General features: G+C 32.6%; 1 protein-coding gene across 1 annotated transcript in view; it reads left to right on the forward strand.

The window, feature by feature from the left end:
* Nucleotides 1-16,619, forward strand: part of LOC124366738 (A disintegrin and metalloproteinase with thrombospondin motifs 12-like) — a 47,937-nt gene that overhangs the window by 21,092 nt on the left and 10,226 nt on the right. Inside the window, exons 9-13 of the mRNA XM_046823339.1 lie at nt 2,874-2,959; nt 3,629-3,786; nt 5,086-5,096; nt 9,842-9,911; nt 11,000-11,209. Of these exons, the coding sequence (XP_046679295.1) occupies nt 2,874-2,959; nt 3,629-3,786; nt 5,086-5,096; nt 9,842-9,911; nt 11,000-11,209 (535 nt within the window). The remainder of the gene's footprint in view (nt 1-2,873; nt 2,960-3,628; nt 3,787-5,085; nt 5,097-9,841; nt 9,912-10,999; nt 11,210-16,619) is intronic.

The raw sequence follows: 16,619 nt of genomic DNA on the forward strand, positions 1-16,619 counted from the left end.
GTTAACAGTAACCAATATAAGCTCCATCTACAACATATTAAGTGTTGTTAAAAATTTCAATTTATTTGGTCTATTTAAATTTGAGTCTCTTGAAATCAAAATTTATTCATAAAATTTTATATAGGAAATGCACAAAATATTTTGTATTATTTATGTATTATAATACAAAATATATACAATATATTATATTTACTGGTTTAGTCGTATCTAACTAATAATTTTGCAAATCAAATCTTTAATTTTGCTCTGTTAATGCTAAACTTTTCACAGTCATAGAGGCATGTTTCTCACATTCAATTGGGAAAGTACTCCATAGAAAATTGGCTTGAATCTTATTGTTTGATAAAATTTAACACGTATTTATTAAAAACATTTATTAAATATTAAATTGCAGTCTATGATATCAAATTTAGGCCCATGTTTATTTATCATAATGATCACTGATCTGTGTGACTATGTAAAATCTGTAAATGCTCTGTTATTTGCAGATGATTTAAAACTTTTTTATCATATACTTATTTTGGCAGAAAAATTACAATCTGACCTAGATAATGTTAATAACTGGAGCGTTCTTAATAAAATGAGATTTAATATCTTGAAGTGTCATGTACTGTCATTTACCAGGTCAAAAAACTTTATAATACAAAATTAAAACTTACATGGCAAAGTAGTTACAAGAGTTAATTCAATAAAAAAATGTAGATGTTGTAGTTAGTAGTGATTTACCATTTGCCAATCACATGGAAAATTGTGTCAAATCACTAGTCATATGTTGGGGTTTATATTGAGACAGGGGGTCAATTTTAAAAATATCAGATCCTTTATCACATTGTACACATCTTTCACATTCACCATCACAGCTTGAATGTTAAAAAAAAAAATTATGGTTGCCTGTAAAGTCGGTTTTACGGGTGAAGATTTTACGTGACAACGTCTTTTTCTCGGTAGAATATTTATTGATATGAATATTATTAAATTGCACAATAGGAACAAGGAATTGAATGAAAATAAGAATTGCACAAATTTTAACTATAGAAATATATTTTGTTTACTAAAACATTGTACATAATTTGAAATTAATTAAAATTTGTTATTGTAAATGGTAAAGTTGAATAAAACATTTACTAAAATTGGAATTTGAAATTCTTGCTAAACACAGTTAAATTCTAACTCCGCGCGTGGTGATTGGTCGGTTTAGTTCGTTTGTTTGGTCGCACTGTTATGACAGGTTAGAGGTTATAATTTGTTATTTTAAATGTTTGACTAGCAATACGCGCTGTTTCTTCTCAATCGACTGAATTACGATTGATTGCAGAGTGATTTAAACTAATAATTTACTTAACACTATCAACATTTGTCAATAGTATGACATAACCTATAAACTCAGTTTCTCAACTTTTGTGTCAATCTAACAATTAATCAATCAATCATAGTTTACGATAATGAAATATCAGTGTACAATTATTTACCTTTATTGTTGTAGTTGTTGTAAATGACGAATCTAAGCACTCCACATTTTCACGAATAAACATAGTTATCTGCTTTATCCCGTGCGGCGGACCCACAGTTATCTGCTTTATCCCGTGCGGATCCCGTGCGGCGGACCCACTGGACGGGCATCGTAACGTTACCGGGCGTTACACTTTTTCTTGAGTGACTCCGAGCCGCAACCTAATTTAAGACGTTGTCACGTCAAAAGTCATTGTTGTCATGAGATCCGTAAGTCAACATTTTCCATAGGTTACTCCCTCGGTTGTTTTATTTTCTATGTGGGTTAGTTTATTTGTTCATTTATTTATTACTATTATATTAAAATTTATTACATTGTTATTGTATTAAATGTATTATATTACACTCATTACTATTATATTATTTATATTGTTTATTTATATATTTTGTATAAACATTTATTCTTGTTGACAAGTTTTCAAAGTTTGTATTTATTATTATTTGTGTGCCAGAAGTGAAGACAGTGTACTATGGACTTTATAACTTAAGCCACTGATGTATAGCATGGAATTTTTGTGAACTGCTGTAATATTATTAGGGTAAATCCTGTTTTATAGCATGTAAATAAAATAAAATAAATAAATATAAACTTTAATTTTATTGATAAATTATTGGTAGATAGTACCAAATTCCCAATGCATTATGACAGTCTAAATCACTTTTAGCAAGATTTATTTTGTGTTGACCAATCATACTCTGTTGGGGACATATAGTAAAGAATAGACAATAGACAATAGACAAATTCTTTATTAACATAACATCGAGAAATGCAATGGCGTCAATTTTATATAGGTTTTTTCCTACAGTGGATTTGTTCTTCATTCTTCCTCCAGTCCAGGAACTCATCAATGGAGTAAAATGATCGGTCGATGAGCCAGTTGGTCAGGGCTGTCTTCAACTTCTTCACGTTCAGCATCTTTAGATCTTCTGGTAGGAGGTTAAAGAGTTTCCTCCCCATGTAGGATGGTTTCCTCTCATATGATGCAGTGTGATGTAGAGGGAGGTGAAAGTTTGATGCATGACGAGTGTTGTGTGTGTGTATATCAAGGCCTCGTTGAAGCTGTTCGATCGTTACATACAATATGACTTCTTTTATGTATTTAATGTCACTGATATCTTCTTACTAATTTATAATTATCATTCAATTTTTGTGCTCTGTTCTTCCCTAGCTTCAGTGGTTGAGGAATTTTGTTCGTGTGTTATTAATGTTATGAATAATTATCATACATAAAAAAATTGTATAATTTTTGTTACATAATCAACTGCTCCCTGATTATATATTTTAATTTAATTGTAAAAAAAAGATTACTCTGTTCAAGGAAATTTGTGCGGTAATTGTTTTGACATGTGATGTTTCTGAACAGGTTGAGCTGCACCCATGACGCGCCAGAGGAGAGTGGTTGTGAACCTGTGACGGCGGCTGGTGACTCCACAATCATGAACCCCCGCTGTGCAAGCTGAAACCAGTGCTTGGTCACCTTGTTCTCGAGGGTTCATCACCGGGCTGTTTGAGTGTGTTAAGTACCTTGCTGGTAGTGGATGGACTATTATAACTTTTAGACACCGTCCCTGCTTATAAATAAAACAGACATGTACATTAGTGCATGCAAAGTAAAAGGTTAAGTTTTCAAATTGATGTTAGTATTTACAAAGTGAAACAAAACAAAACAATTAAAAGAAACAATGTATTGCAGTCAGCTATTTTTACTCTAGAAGGCTGTTCTAAAACTAAAATTCTAAACTTTTACAGTACTCTTTTTGATCAGATAGAACAAGATGAATATCGTTTAAGAGTTGGTCATTTAATGAATAGATTATAGAATAGGTACTGTACATGTTGTGTATGATTTATGTTCATCATACAATTTTCTTAAAGTACTCAATAAGCATTTTTTTACTGTTATACGAGGGTTATCTGGAAAGTAATCTCTGTTTTGAAATAAAAAGTGAAACAGTGAAAGTTTATTTTATTATATACATCAGAAAACTAAAGCTATTCTCTACTATTTTATGTGGTTTCCAAACAGATTCAAACACTTATAATATCTTTAAACAGTCTTTGAAATATCCTCTGCTTAAAAATCTCCACCTGTGATTGAAGCTAACCTGCGTTTTGAAGGTCTTCATCATCGGCAAACCGCTGAGATGCAAGCCACCATTCATGTTCGGGAACAGATAAAAGTCGCTAGGAGCTATCTGGACTATATCGGAGATGCTCAAACAAAGGTCCCATTTGAACCGGGCCAAAAGTCCACTTGTTCTATGAGTTTAGTGAGGGTGAGCATTGTCATGCACAAACAAAATACCATGTGTCAGAAGACCACGATGATTGTTTTGGATCGTTCTTCTTAGTCTTTTCAAAGTACAGAGTAGGTTTTAGAAGTGGTGGTCATAGCACATTCCATGAACTCAACGAGTAAGTGCACTTAGCACCCCAAAAAAATGTAGCTATGACTTTCCTCGCTGACAAAGTTTGCTTGGACTAACGGCTTCCTTTGGTTTGCTTGGAGAGCGGGTGGGTATCCCCTTTGTCTGATGCTTTGACTCAGGATTTACATTTAAGCAACATTTAAGCAAGTCTCATGCTAGTAACAATCCTGTCCAAAAATTTTTCTCCTTTACCAAAGAAAAAGAGTATAGCAGAACATCTTTTTGTTTTGTGGTTGTCAGTAAGCAGTTTTGGTACCCAACAAGCACAAAACTTGTGGTAGCTTAATTATCTGTCACTGTCTCTTGTAAATAACTCAGATCAATTTTGGAAAACTTTTCTAAAAGTTCCTAAGTTGTGAAGCGATGGTTCTCACAAACTTTTCCATTCACTTTGTTCAATAGGTCATACTCCGACAAGAGAAGGCTTATCTCTTTCTTCATCATGAATATTTGTTCTCCCAATTTTTTTTTAAATTGCACCTATTGGCAGACTACACATTCACTCATAATCATTGGGCAATAACCTTACACAGTTCACAATAAATTTTGGTTTTTTTTCAAAAATCTTATAACACCTCACATTTCACACGTGACAGGATTATGGCACTCATGTTTTGAAGTTATAACTGGACAACGTATGATGCTCTGCATCCACAATTAGAAACATACTGAACCAATGTACACACCGATGTCAACATAGTGGCGCTATCCTCACTACTCTCATGCTACAAATAAATGGCAATTATTTTCTTTATAACCCTCACACGATGAAAATGCATATATTAAACTAGTAAAAGTAAGTTTGCTGATATTTTTCACTGCTGAAGGAAACAATGCTTGGAAATGTTATCTTAAAGAAAAAAGATCAGGTTATCTTAGGAAAATGTTTTTTGAAGTTACATAGTAAAATATAGTTTTTATTATTATAGTTTTATTTTTAGTTTATAGTATTAGAAGTAAAAAAACTTATATCTGTGCTGAAAATACATTCAGTTATTATTCCTCCTTTGTTATATTTCCTTTTTTTTCTCCAGACAAGTCTACAATCTAAGAGTAGGAAAGCAAAATGTCTATCTTCCAACATAATAGATTATTAAATAATCACAGTATGATTCCACACTACTCTAAAACTACTTTCTGTGTCAGTTCACAGATGGGCGAGTGCATGCTGGATGAAACCTAAGGAACATACATATCCACTGGATGAAATGCCTCCTGGAGCTTTCTACGACGCCGACGAACAATGTTCTTTCCTCTTTGGCTCCAAATATGTCCATTTTGACCAAGGAGGGGTAATTGAGTTTTTCCTTTAATTAATCCATCCAGTAAGATTGATGTGTCTCAACTCTTTGGCTGTTACAGATACTTAATTTGACATGTCATGTCTCTATTGTTAAAACTATGTTGTACCATTTTTTGGTAATGAATATAAACAACTATATTTGTTTATAGAGAATCATTAGAAATATATATATATATATATATATATATATATATATATATATATATATATATAAAACTGTATTATGTAAGTGATAGAACATCTCTAATCTGGTAAAAATATCTTCAAAAAAGAGTGTCAAAAACAAAAAATGGAATTAAAGCTGTTTTTGATAATGCCTAAACTGCTGATATTGTTCATAAAAGAACAGAAACTCATTTTTATCAGCCAATACATGTATCTAGCTGAGAAAAATAATCTCAAAAAGAGATATTATAAGTTTTAGTAAGCTATAAAGTTAGTGAGACATCACATGTATTTACACACATCTAAGTTGTGTTGAACTCCAGACAGACAAACTATGTAGGTACTAAAACATTCTTCACCTTATAACACACTACATCGGGATAGGCCTACTGATTCCAGGTTCTGAGAAGAGCCCCACTGAGCGTTAGAGCTGCTTGCTCAAACAAATTTTAAAGATGATCAAGATTGACCTTTTTAGTCATTAGCACTGCATTAGTGTGATGGGCCACTCAGGACAATGTATCCTACACTCGCTCGGATCATTGCCACTATGATGTTCTCGAGACAGAGATTTTGGCTATTTAATAAGCCATAAGTCATTTATTAGCACATAACATTTTACGCTATTACAAATTGAAATAAAAAACAGGTGCTTCGTCGTACTATAAATTTACCAACTAAATAACTACTAACCAAAATAATTTGAAACTACAATTCAAATACAAAACAAACAATTTTAAGTGTTTACACGTTTTGAAAATTGGCTGAATCTAAAAAATATTATTTACTGAGTAATAGGCCTTATCCAAGAGAAGATTTTTAATTTTGTTTAAAAATTCTTTGTATGATACATTTTTTAAACATTTTGGTAAAGAATGAAATAGCTTAATGTCTACATAATATGGTGTTTCTTCAAATAAGTTTGTCCTATGAATTGGGATTGGAAGCAGGTCTCTGTGTTTTGTATTATAAATAGGGGAATGACGGTTTCTAGTGCTAAATGTTTGTTTCGAGATATACAGTATATAAAGTAAAACATCAAAAATATTAACACATTCGAGTCTACGCTCGAGCCAGACTCGAGCGCCATTGTTTTTAAACCCCCGGCCGGCGCTCTAGCGTGACTCGAGCACAGCTTTGCCGATTGATATACGGAGTTGCTCGAGTGATATTCGAGTACCGTCTACTGCATTAGAAATTAGAAAGCCAGCGTTAATGGTTAGTTCAGAACAATTCCGCTAGGCGCTACTACGTCATCCCCGTTTGAGGCTTTTGTTTATCCACTGACGTGGCCTGGCGCGTCGTCAGTCTGTCTACGACAACAATAATTTTTTTTAGCATTTGAAATTTTTTTGGCAATTAAAATAATTATTTGTAAATATGTATATAGTAAATGTCTTTAAAAAAATTGAAATTACTTGTTTTATTTATTCAAAAGTTAGTTTTCAAGTAACACAAGACATGCGGGAGTTTTTATTTTTCTTCAAAAAATGTAAGTTTTGAAATTTTTTTTAAAAAATTAATTACATTTTATAGGAATACAGTTTTACCTATCATTGTAAAGAGGAAAGATAGAACTTTCAAGAAAATATAATATCTTATACATAATATTTAACAGTTTTCTAAAAATAAAATGTGAAAAAACCAATGAATTTATGCAGACCGGGTTATAAAAGCAGCAAATAGCGGGCCAGACTCCAATGTGTTAAATGATTGCAAATATTTGTAATCTATTACACAAAGTTCTGCATGGTGTCCTGGAGCTAGATTTAATTATTATGCGTACTGTTTTTTTTTTTTTTTTTTTTTTTTTTTTTTTTTTTTTTTTTTTTTTTTTTTTTTTTTTTTTTTTTTTTTTTTTTTTTTTTTTTTTTTTTAATTGAAATACACACTGAGATTTATGTGAACATCCTCATAGTGTAATACCATACTTCATAATGGAGTGGAAATACCCATAATATATCATTTTTTAAACTTCAAAACTCACTATATTTTTCAAAACATTAATACATAGAAGCAAAACAGTCTTTTTTTATAAAATTTCTACATGGGAATTTTAGCATAAATGTTCATTCAATTTTATACCTAAGAAAGAAATAGTTTAAGTTTGCTCTGATGCGTATTCAAAATATCTAAGCTCGAATAAGATTTATTTTGTAATGTTCTAAAATGAATTAACTTTAATTTTGTGTTATTCATTTGCAAACCATTGGAATGGAACCATTAATTTAATTTTGGTATTGTTTCTATAATTTTATTTTCTAAAAGATGCATGTTTGTTCTTAATATTTATGAATTACTGCCGTGTCATCTGCATATTAAATTAAATTACCATCGCTTCTTATTGAATGACAATAATATAAACTAAAAACAAAGTAGGGTCCAAAATTGAGCATTGTGGCACACCTAATTCAATCTGCTTCCAGTCATGTTCATATTTTATGTTGTTGTTAGAAGAATTGTTTTTTTCTGTTTTTAAGATAAGACCTAAACAAGTTCAAGTTGTTTCCCTTTATGCCGTAGAATGCTAATTTTTGTAAAAGAATATGGTGCACAACTAAATCAAAAGCCTTAGACAGATCACAGTATACAGTTGGAGGAATTTAGCTGTGCTCATAGGGCCCAAATACTACCCTTTCAAAAAATAAACACTATCTGTGTGGTGGGTTGCATTTACGTGCTAGCTGGTGAGATGAAGGCACAACAATCTCTTTAACGACTTTAAACTCACGATTTTGATTTGTAGATTAATATTGAAAAATACGTTATTTTCATAAACACATTAAACAACACTATAACAACTGAAAAACAAGGATAAGTCTTATTATTGCTATTATTTGGTATTCTCTTATTATTTAATTCCATCACAATCAGCACTTTCACAAAACAGACTGATTTTAGTGAATGTAATGAGTTATTTGGGTCAATACGATTCTTGAAAGGAGGGTTTTACCCATGAGTCACAGGAAATGTTTTCTGGACGCAGTGCATAATGCTACCCCGCCATCCCTCCCGCGTATCACCACACACTCAAGGTCACGCGTGCAGCTAAAGTCCTCGAACTGTACTCTACTGTGGCCTGCGATCTATCCAAAGCATCAGCTATTCTTCTAATTGAACAGGAAAGGGGTGTCTCAGTAATAAAACCTTGCCTAAAACCTTATCGATTCTTTGTTAACAGGTAAAATCCTTCAAAATATCCAGGTTCATTCACAACAATTACAAATATTTATGAAAAATACATAAACATAAAAAGGACAATAATTTTATAGTTGATCTTTATCTCCCTTCTTAAAAACTGGAGTTATTGCACAGTAACAATACATACAATATTGTATTGCAATCATCACAATAAGCATGTAAAACTTGGACCTCGGTATATATAAATAGTAAATAAATTTAAGATAACACTATTCACTTTGTTGACATATACAAAGATCAGTTAAGGCCCTATATCCTTGAGGGACTCAATGAGAAATTTGAATTTCGCATGAATGGACATTCAAAACCTGCATGCACTGCTCTCAGTCCTTGAGATAAGAAGTTGTTCATTGGTGTGGCAGACCCTGAACACCACATTCTTCCAACTGGTGCACCAATTTTTCATGTTCCACATTGTCAAATGCTGTAGGAAGGTCTATAAATATACTTAGCTTGTGTTCTCGCCTTTCCAAATCATCCACAACAAAGTCCACAAGGTTTCTGATTGAATAAATTGCGGATTTATATTTTCTAAATCCAAACTGTTGTATGCTAGGTTATTAAATGTCCACAAAGAACTCTTACTGCTAATCATATCACTTTCTATTAGTAAAAAAGTGAAATGGACATTGTCGATTTCCCCAGGACAGTACAGACATGTGGTTGAAGGTGCTTTGCTGATCCTGTAAAGTAAATAGAAGTACCCATGCCCACAAGTTGCCCAAGAGTTGTACACAACAACTACAAGTGTCTGATTCAGCTATGGTTCGATATCGTATATAAGAATCTCAGTCCATCACCCTTTTGTATCTTCATCTCATCATTGCTGCCACTCCTAGAGAGAATCCAACAATCAACTCACCATTGTCCTTTTAGTCAAATTCAAAGGAAATCTTTATTTTAAGCTTCCTTTGAGGAACTTGAAGCAACTGAGAGTGTTGTAATATCAGTGTTTAGTTACTTGTGACATACCCACACCCAGCTAAACACTTACTTACTTACTTAGTGTTTAGTTACTTGTGTGTTTAGTTACCCAGTGTTACATGTTAGTTAGTTAAGTTGCAATTTTTCCTATCTTGGCCATTACAATTTCCTTCCTATGTCATAACAATGTACATTTAAAAAAAGTTCATTGTCTTGTTGCCATGTCATATTTTAGTTTGAATCTTTTGAAATCTTAAGTTTTTACTCGTCTGTTTTAGGACAAAATGTGTGACAAGTTGTGGTGTAAAGAGAAAGATGGCGGCAAAACAATGTCATTTGGCACTCCCCTGCTGAGGGTACAAAATGTGGCACTGATAAGGTTAGAACAGTTTTCATGTGTGAAAATGTTTTTAAAATTATCTTCTTGGTAATAAACCACTAAAGCACGGTTTGTGTGTAAATAAAATCCGAACTTCAACCCTGTAATATTTTAGCATGTTAAATTACATAGATATCTCTTGGGTATTGGCATAATTGTAAGGGTAAGTATTATTTGGAGAGTAGTCAATGTGCACCGATGGTCAGTTTTCTACACATTTAGTTTTCCATAGAGTCCTCAGTACATTCTATCCCAATAGTTTAAGCTACAAGTTTGTGTTCTGTCCCTCAACAAATCAGATATGAATTTAAAAGTCCAGCATGTTTTATTTAAAAAAACACTGACTGCTGATTAAAATAATAAGTTTGAAAGCAGAAATTTATTAAATCAATTGATTGAAAAGGAAAAGACAAAAATAAATGGTTATACCTTTTGATGTCAATTTTACTAAATAGTGACAACTATGCACATGTTGGCTTTGTAAAAATATTCCCATTTACATTCCTATTAATTCACTAATAATCCATCAAATCAACGACATATTGTAACAGGTGTAATAGTATTACATTTCTATTTCAAACATAACAATAACATTTCTATCAATAGAATCAATAACTTATAAATATATAATATCAATTTAACTAATTTGGGTTTTGTTTTAATTGATAATATTGCCATGATGTTGAAGGATTTCCTTCACTTACCTGATTGTGCAAGATTGTCAATTTTCCATTTGTTGTGAAATCATTTAGTTTGAAAAATCTTTCTGTGCACAGTAAAATGAGTGATTTTGGTAACAGTTATGATATAAAGCTAGGTAACGGTTTTTAAATCCTAATCCTTCTAATGTTAGGTGGTTAACTGTAATAGTCAATGTGGAAAGTATTATCCAGTTGTGAGGTCAAACGGAACTTAATTTCTTTATCCTGCTCTTTTGGTTTTCTCTTGGTAAAACAATACAAACAAAGTCTTGGAGGACTTTCATCTTTTCCTAAACAAAAATAACTAGTTTAAAATGAGAAAAAAATATAAATAAAAATGCTATTATAATAAATATGTGTTGCCAGTGATGTATAATGTGATTGCAGTGGTGTTTTAATAAGACTTGCGTAATGATTGGAGCACGGCCCCAGGCCGTCAATGGGGAGTGGGGAGAGTGGGGGAAATGGAGCCCATGTTCCCGCACTTGTGGAGGTGGTGTGGAGGTGCGTGAACGTTTATGTGACAATCCCCAGCCATCCAACAAAGGACGGTACTGCTCTGGCAAACGCTCTGAGTACAACATGTGTAACACTCAGGTTAGTGTTTCTGTTTGGTGGCTGGCAGGCAACAAATTGACAACCACTAAAATATAATAATAATAACTAAAATAAGTTGACTAGTTCCTGCACAAGTTTCCTGCAATATATTCAATCTTTTCTTCGATATTACGAGGGTGAGTCAAATATCAACTGACTTTTTTCTTAGAACTACTATCAATTGAGTAAATGCAATTTTGATGATGTGATATTTTTCTACATAATCTTCTTTTTTATTGACACATTTTACTCACCAAATTAGAAAGATTGTGTTGCCATCATCAAAGAATGACTTTGGTTGCTTCTGTAACCAATTGTGCATGAAAGATTCTATCCCTTCGTCATCATCAAAGTGAAGATCCCCCAAATCTTCATTGAGTGGCTCAAATATCTTTGAGTGGTCACGTGGTGCCAGATTGGGCTTATGTTTAACTGTTTCCCAGTTAATTTTGTCCATTCTTTCTTGAATCACTTCATCTACTATAAGTGTGGACATGCGTTGTCATCAAGCAGAATTTCACTTCCAATAGGCAAGACTCACCTTTTTTGCTGATAAGACAGTTTCTCGTCAAACAATTGGCAATAGTACATAGAATTGGCATTGGTAGTAGTTTGGTAGTTGTTGGCTAATTGTATACCATTCATGGAGAAAATTAATAAGCAATATACCTCTGTAATCCCAAATAATGTAATACCTCTAATAAAGACATTTCATTTTTAATCCCAAATAACCATAACAAAAACTTTCTCTGCAGAAAGACAAGTCTTGGATTTCCACAATCTGCATGCACGGATCCGGTTTTCCACTGATATTTGGTCTTAGGAAAATCGTTTGTCACTTTTAGACTTTAATCCTTCTCATTGATTTTTTAGCAAACTGTGCAGATAGCCGACAAAAAATTGCAGCAGGTTTTGCACCCTCTTGTAACAAAAATTTGATAATAATACTTCACTCAACAGACTTGTGTATCTCTTTTTTTTCTATTATTTCACAAAAGAAAACTCACAATTATCCAATAATTAGTGTATTTTCACGAGGCCTTTCGACATCGAAGATGCCATCATCAGGTGTGAATCAACAATTTAAAACAAATATCAGCTGAGTAAAACTATCAAACATTTATATGGTTAAAATTAAAATAAAAATGAAATAAATATTAGTATATGTATAAAAAGTTTGGTGTCAAAAGAGAATTTTAGTTAATATTTTAAGGAATGGTGAATTTTGAATCGGTCCAAAATCAATTGTTTAAAATTGTATCTTTGTGTTTTGTTATGTACAATGTTTCATATGCGTCGAGTTCTTCTTGTTTGTGGACTTCTTTTAATAATGTAAAGTTTTTAAATGTGTGGTTTGTTTCAAAAGCATGTTTGGCGGATAGCAGATTTATCAGTTTGTCCATATTTATATTATCTTTCGTGTTTCTTTTTAAATCTTTTTTTAATAGTTCTTTTTGTTTGGCCAATATAAATTTTATCACAATCTTCACAGTTAATTTTGTAAATGCCACTTTTATTTTCATCTAAAATTTTATCTTTAGGATTTCCAATTAGGTTATTTATCTTATATGGTGTGTAAAATGTTATGTTTATGTCTTGATGTTTTCTAAATACTTTTTTAATTTCTTTATAAAATGGACCATTAACTCATGGATTGCCAGTTTCGTTTTTCTTTTTGTTCACTTTTTAAAGTTGTCTTCGATGTTTTTGATAAATTCTTCTTTTGTTTCTTTAATAAACTGTCAATTAATTTAGTTGAGTATCCATTGAAAGCTGCTATACTTTTTATGTTTATTATTTCCTTCATGTATTCATCGTGTTTTTAAAGGTGTTGTAAGTAATCTATTAATCATTGTGTGGAAAGCAGCTCTTTTTTGGGAGGGTGGATGGTTCGAATCGTGTGGTATGTATCTGTTGTTGCAAGTGGGTTTTCTGTAAATGTCATACAGGGTTTGTCCGGAAAGTAATAGGACTGATTTTCTTTCGCCAAGGACTGTACTTTGGAGCGTGCGTACACCGACTGCATTTGGTGGAGGGCATTCCTAGCTAACGAACAAGCGGCTAGTCAGTTGTCTCCGAGCACCTGAAGAATCAGGACAGGCATTTTCATGTGACGTGTTTCTGTGAGTGGTTGCAAGCCGAAAATTCAGCGTTCGTTAGAGAAGAGGTACACGATTATATTCAGTGTGAAAACTCGGTAAATCTGCGACACAGACATTTGATATAATCACGCAGGCTTACCCAGATGTTGCTTTAGCAACAAGTGGTGTGTTTCGGTGGCACCAGGCCTTTTTGGAGGGCCAGGAAGAGGTCGCTGATGAAGAACGTGCTGGAAGACCTTCGACTTCGACAAAAACACCGACAATGTGACTCATGTGCGCAAAGTTTTGAACTCAGACCGTCGACTAAGTATTCGTTTAATTATGGTACATTTACCAAAATCTGTGGTTCATGAAATTGTGACGGAGCATTTGAACATGCGCAAAGTGTGTGCGAAGATGGGTCCCAAAGTGCTCACTGGCGACCAGAAATTGCGGCTCACACCGCCTTTCTTGTGAACAGCTACCTGGCCAAGGCCGGCATCCCAACTCTTCCACAGCTGCCCTACAGCCCAGATGTGGCCCCCAGACTTTTTTTTTGTTTCCTCTCCTGAAAAGGCAAGCATTTTGAGACGACAGAGGGGGATCCAAGCACTTGCACCGCGGCTCTCATGGCTATTCCGGAGAATGCCTTCTGTGACGCCTTCAATGCTTGGAAATCGCGCTGGCGCGCTGCATCGACGCAGAAGGATCCTATTTTGAAAGTGTTTAAAGAATTGTAACGATTTTACTCAATACATTTGTTTAAATCGACTCAGTCCTATTACTTTCCGGGACAAACCCTGTATTCTATGTCGCCATTATTCCTTTTCACTAATACATCTAAAAATGGCAATGATGAATTAGTTTCAATTTCACAAGTAAATTTAATAGTCGGATAAAATGTTATTTAGTTGATTAATAAAATTTTGAAGGTCTTGGTTTTTGTTAAATATGGCGAAAATGTCATCACATAACGCAACCACACTCTGGGGAAATAAGTCATATTTTTGTTTCGCGTTTAATTCAAATTTTGCTAGGAAAATGTTTGCAATAAAGCATGAAAAAAGGGTTCCCCATTGCTGTTCCTTCAATTTGTTGATAGAACTGATTTTCGAATTGAAAAGTGGTTTGAGACATGCATAAATCAGTTAACATTATGTATTCCTAATTTCATCTTGTGTTAAATCTATTGATATTAACCATTCCTTGATAATATTTAACGTGCATTTCATAGGGACATTGGGATACAAAGAAGTAACGTCAAATGAAACTGTCATGTCGATAAACTGATTTCTGTCTTTAACAGTAAGACTTGGAGGCTGTGAAAATTTTTCAAATCGTTGAACTAACCATTTAGATAATAAGTATGTGGGAGAGTTTATACATGATTACTATTGGTCTCATTTTGTTCCCTGGGCTTATGGATCTTAGGTAAGCAATATAAACGTGGTAAACATGGATTTGAAAACTGTTAGTCTTTTGCATAATACTTTGTTCATAAGCAATTGGCATTCTTTTAAAGTTGTAACCATCGATTCAATGAATTTATTCAGAGGATTTTTAGTGGTTTTAACGTAAGGACCTTCTGAAAGCATATCTTGAGCTCGACATTTTACACACCATATAAGATAAATAACCTAATTGGAAATCCTAAAGATAAAATTTTAGATGAAAATAAAAGTGGCATTTACAAAATTAACTGTGAAGATTGTGATAAAATTTATATTGGCCAAACAAAAAAGAACTATTAAAAAAAGATTTAAAGAACACGAAAGATATTATAAATATGGACAAACTGATAAATCTGCTATCGCCAAACATGCTTTTGAAACAAACCACACATTTTAAAACTTTACATTATTAAAAGAAGTCCACAAACAAGAAGAACTCGACGCATATGAAACATTGTACATAACAAAAACACAAAGATACAATTTTAAACAATGATTTTGGACCGATTCAAAATTCACCATTCCTTAAAATATAACTAAATTCTCTTTTTGACCCAAACTTTTATACATATACTAAATATTTATTTCATTTTATTTTAATTTTTAACCATATAAATGTTGATAGTTTTACTCAGCTGATATTTGTTTTTAAATTGTTGATTCACACCTGATGATGGCATCTTCGATGTCGAAAGGCCTCGTGAAAAATACACTAATTATTGGATAATTGTGAGTTTTCTTTTGTGAAATAATAGAAAATTTATATTCCAATAAGAAGAGCTCCTCCTCCTTCATGTGTATCTCTTGTTCAGTTATGACTTTACTAGTAGCCCATCTGCTCTGGTATGCCAAACCCTACCTCTCCTTTTCTTGGCATTCCCATCCAACATGTATAAACATGTCACCACTCACTTCCTCTATGGAATTTTGGAAAGAAAAGTCTGGTTAATATTTGCCTCATCTTCATACTAGAACACTCTCAGAGTTACTTAATATTATATTCACCATTGTCAATAAAATTATCAATTTCATTGTTTTTTAAAGCATCAAGTCTCACTAATTTACACTGTTTGTTTACTTAAGTCAACTGTCTCTGAGCCAATCTGTTTGATTCTCTTCTCCATCTGCAGTTTGCCAGTCTAGAGTAAAATTACTATATTTCCTCTATTCTATGGAATACAGAAAAGAATTTAAGTCTGAATGGTGCTTGTATCTTGTTAGAAAATAGCAAACTATTTAACTCTGAAAGCACTATCATCGCACTGTGATATCTTTTCACGTTTTCTTGTTAAAAATGAACAATTTATTCAATATTTGCATTCTTTGTAAATTAAAATTTAGGAAAGATCTCTTTATGCACCAACGGAATTGAAAGTACTAACTAAGAAGATAATAAGAAGTATGAGAAATACAAGTCTGCTGACCCACATTATATTTGTTTGTGTTCAAAAGCTTTGGTGCAACATTTATCTTACTCAGAATAAAATTTTAAATAATATTTCTAGTTGCAATTTTTATTACAAACTATATTTAAAAAGTCAACAAGACCAACTTTGTAATTTAAAAATGGTAAGTATATTCTTTCTTTATCTTATATAGCATATTTTTCTGAAAAAAAACTGTATAATATTTGTATTAAAACATAGTTTTAAAAAAACCACGTCATAAGCTTGTAAATTGACTGGCACTTCAAAGTAATATAGATAGCACTGGGAGCATTCATGGCGAGATCGTCTCCTCAAAGTAAGCCAATGGATTAATATCACTTGCTAAAAAATAGCTAATTTAGTTACAAATAAAACCGCACAGTCACTTGATACATTAATTTTTCATTTATAATTTCCTAAAATGTATCATATAATATGTGTTTTGCAATTA

This window comes from Homalodisca vitripennis, chromosome 7, assembly GCF_021130785.1.
Source record: "Homalodisca vitripennis isolate AUS2020 chromosome 7, UT_GWSS_2.1, whole genome shotgun sequence".
In the NCBI taxonomy this organism is placed as follows: domain Eukaryota; kingdom Metazoa; phylum Arthropoda; class Insecta; order Hemiptera; family Cicadellidae; genus Homalodisca; species Homalodisca vitripennis.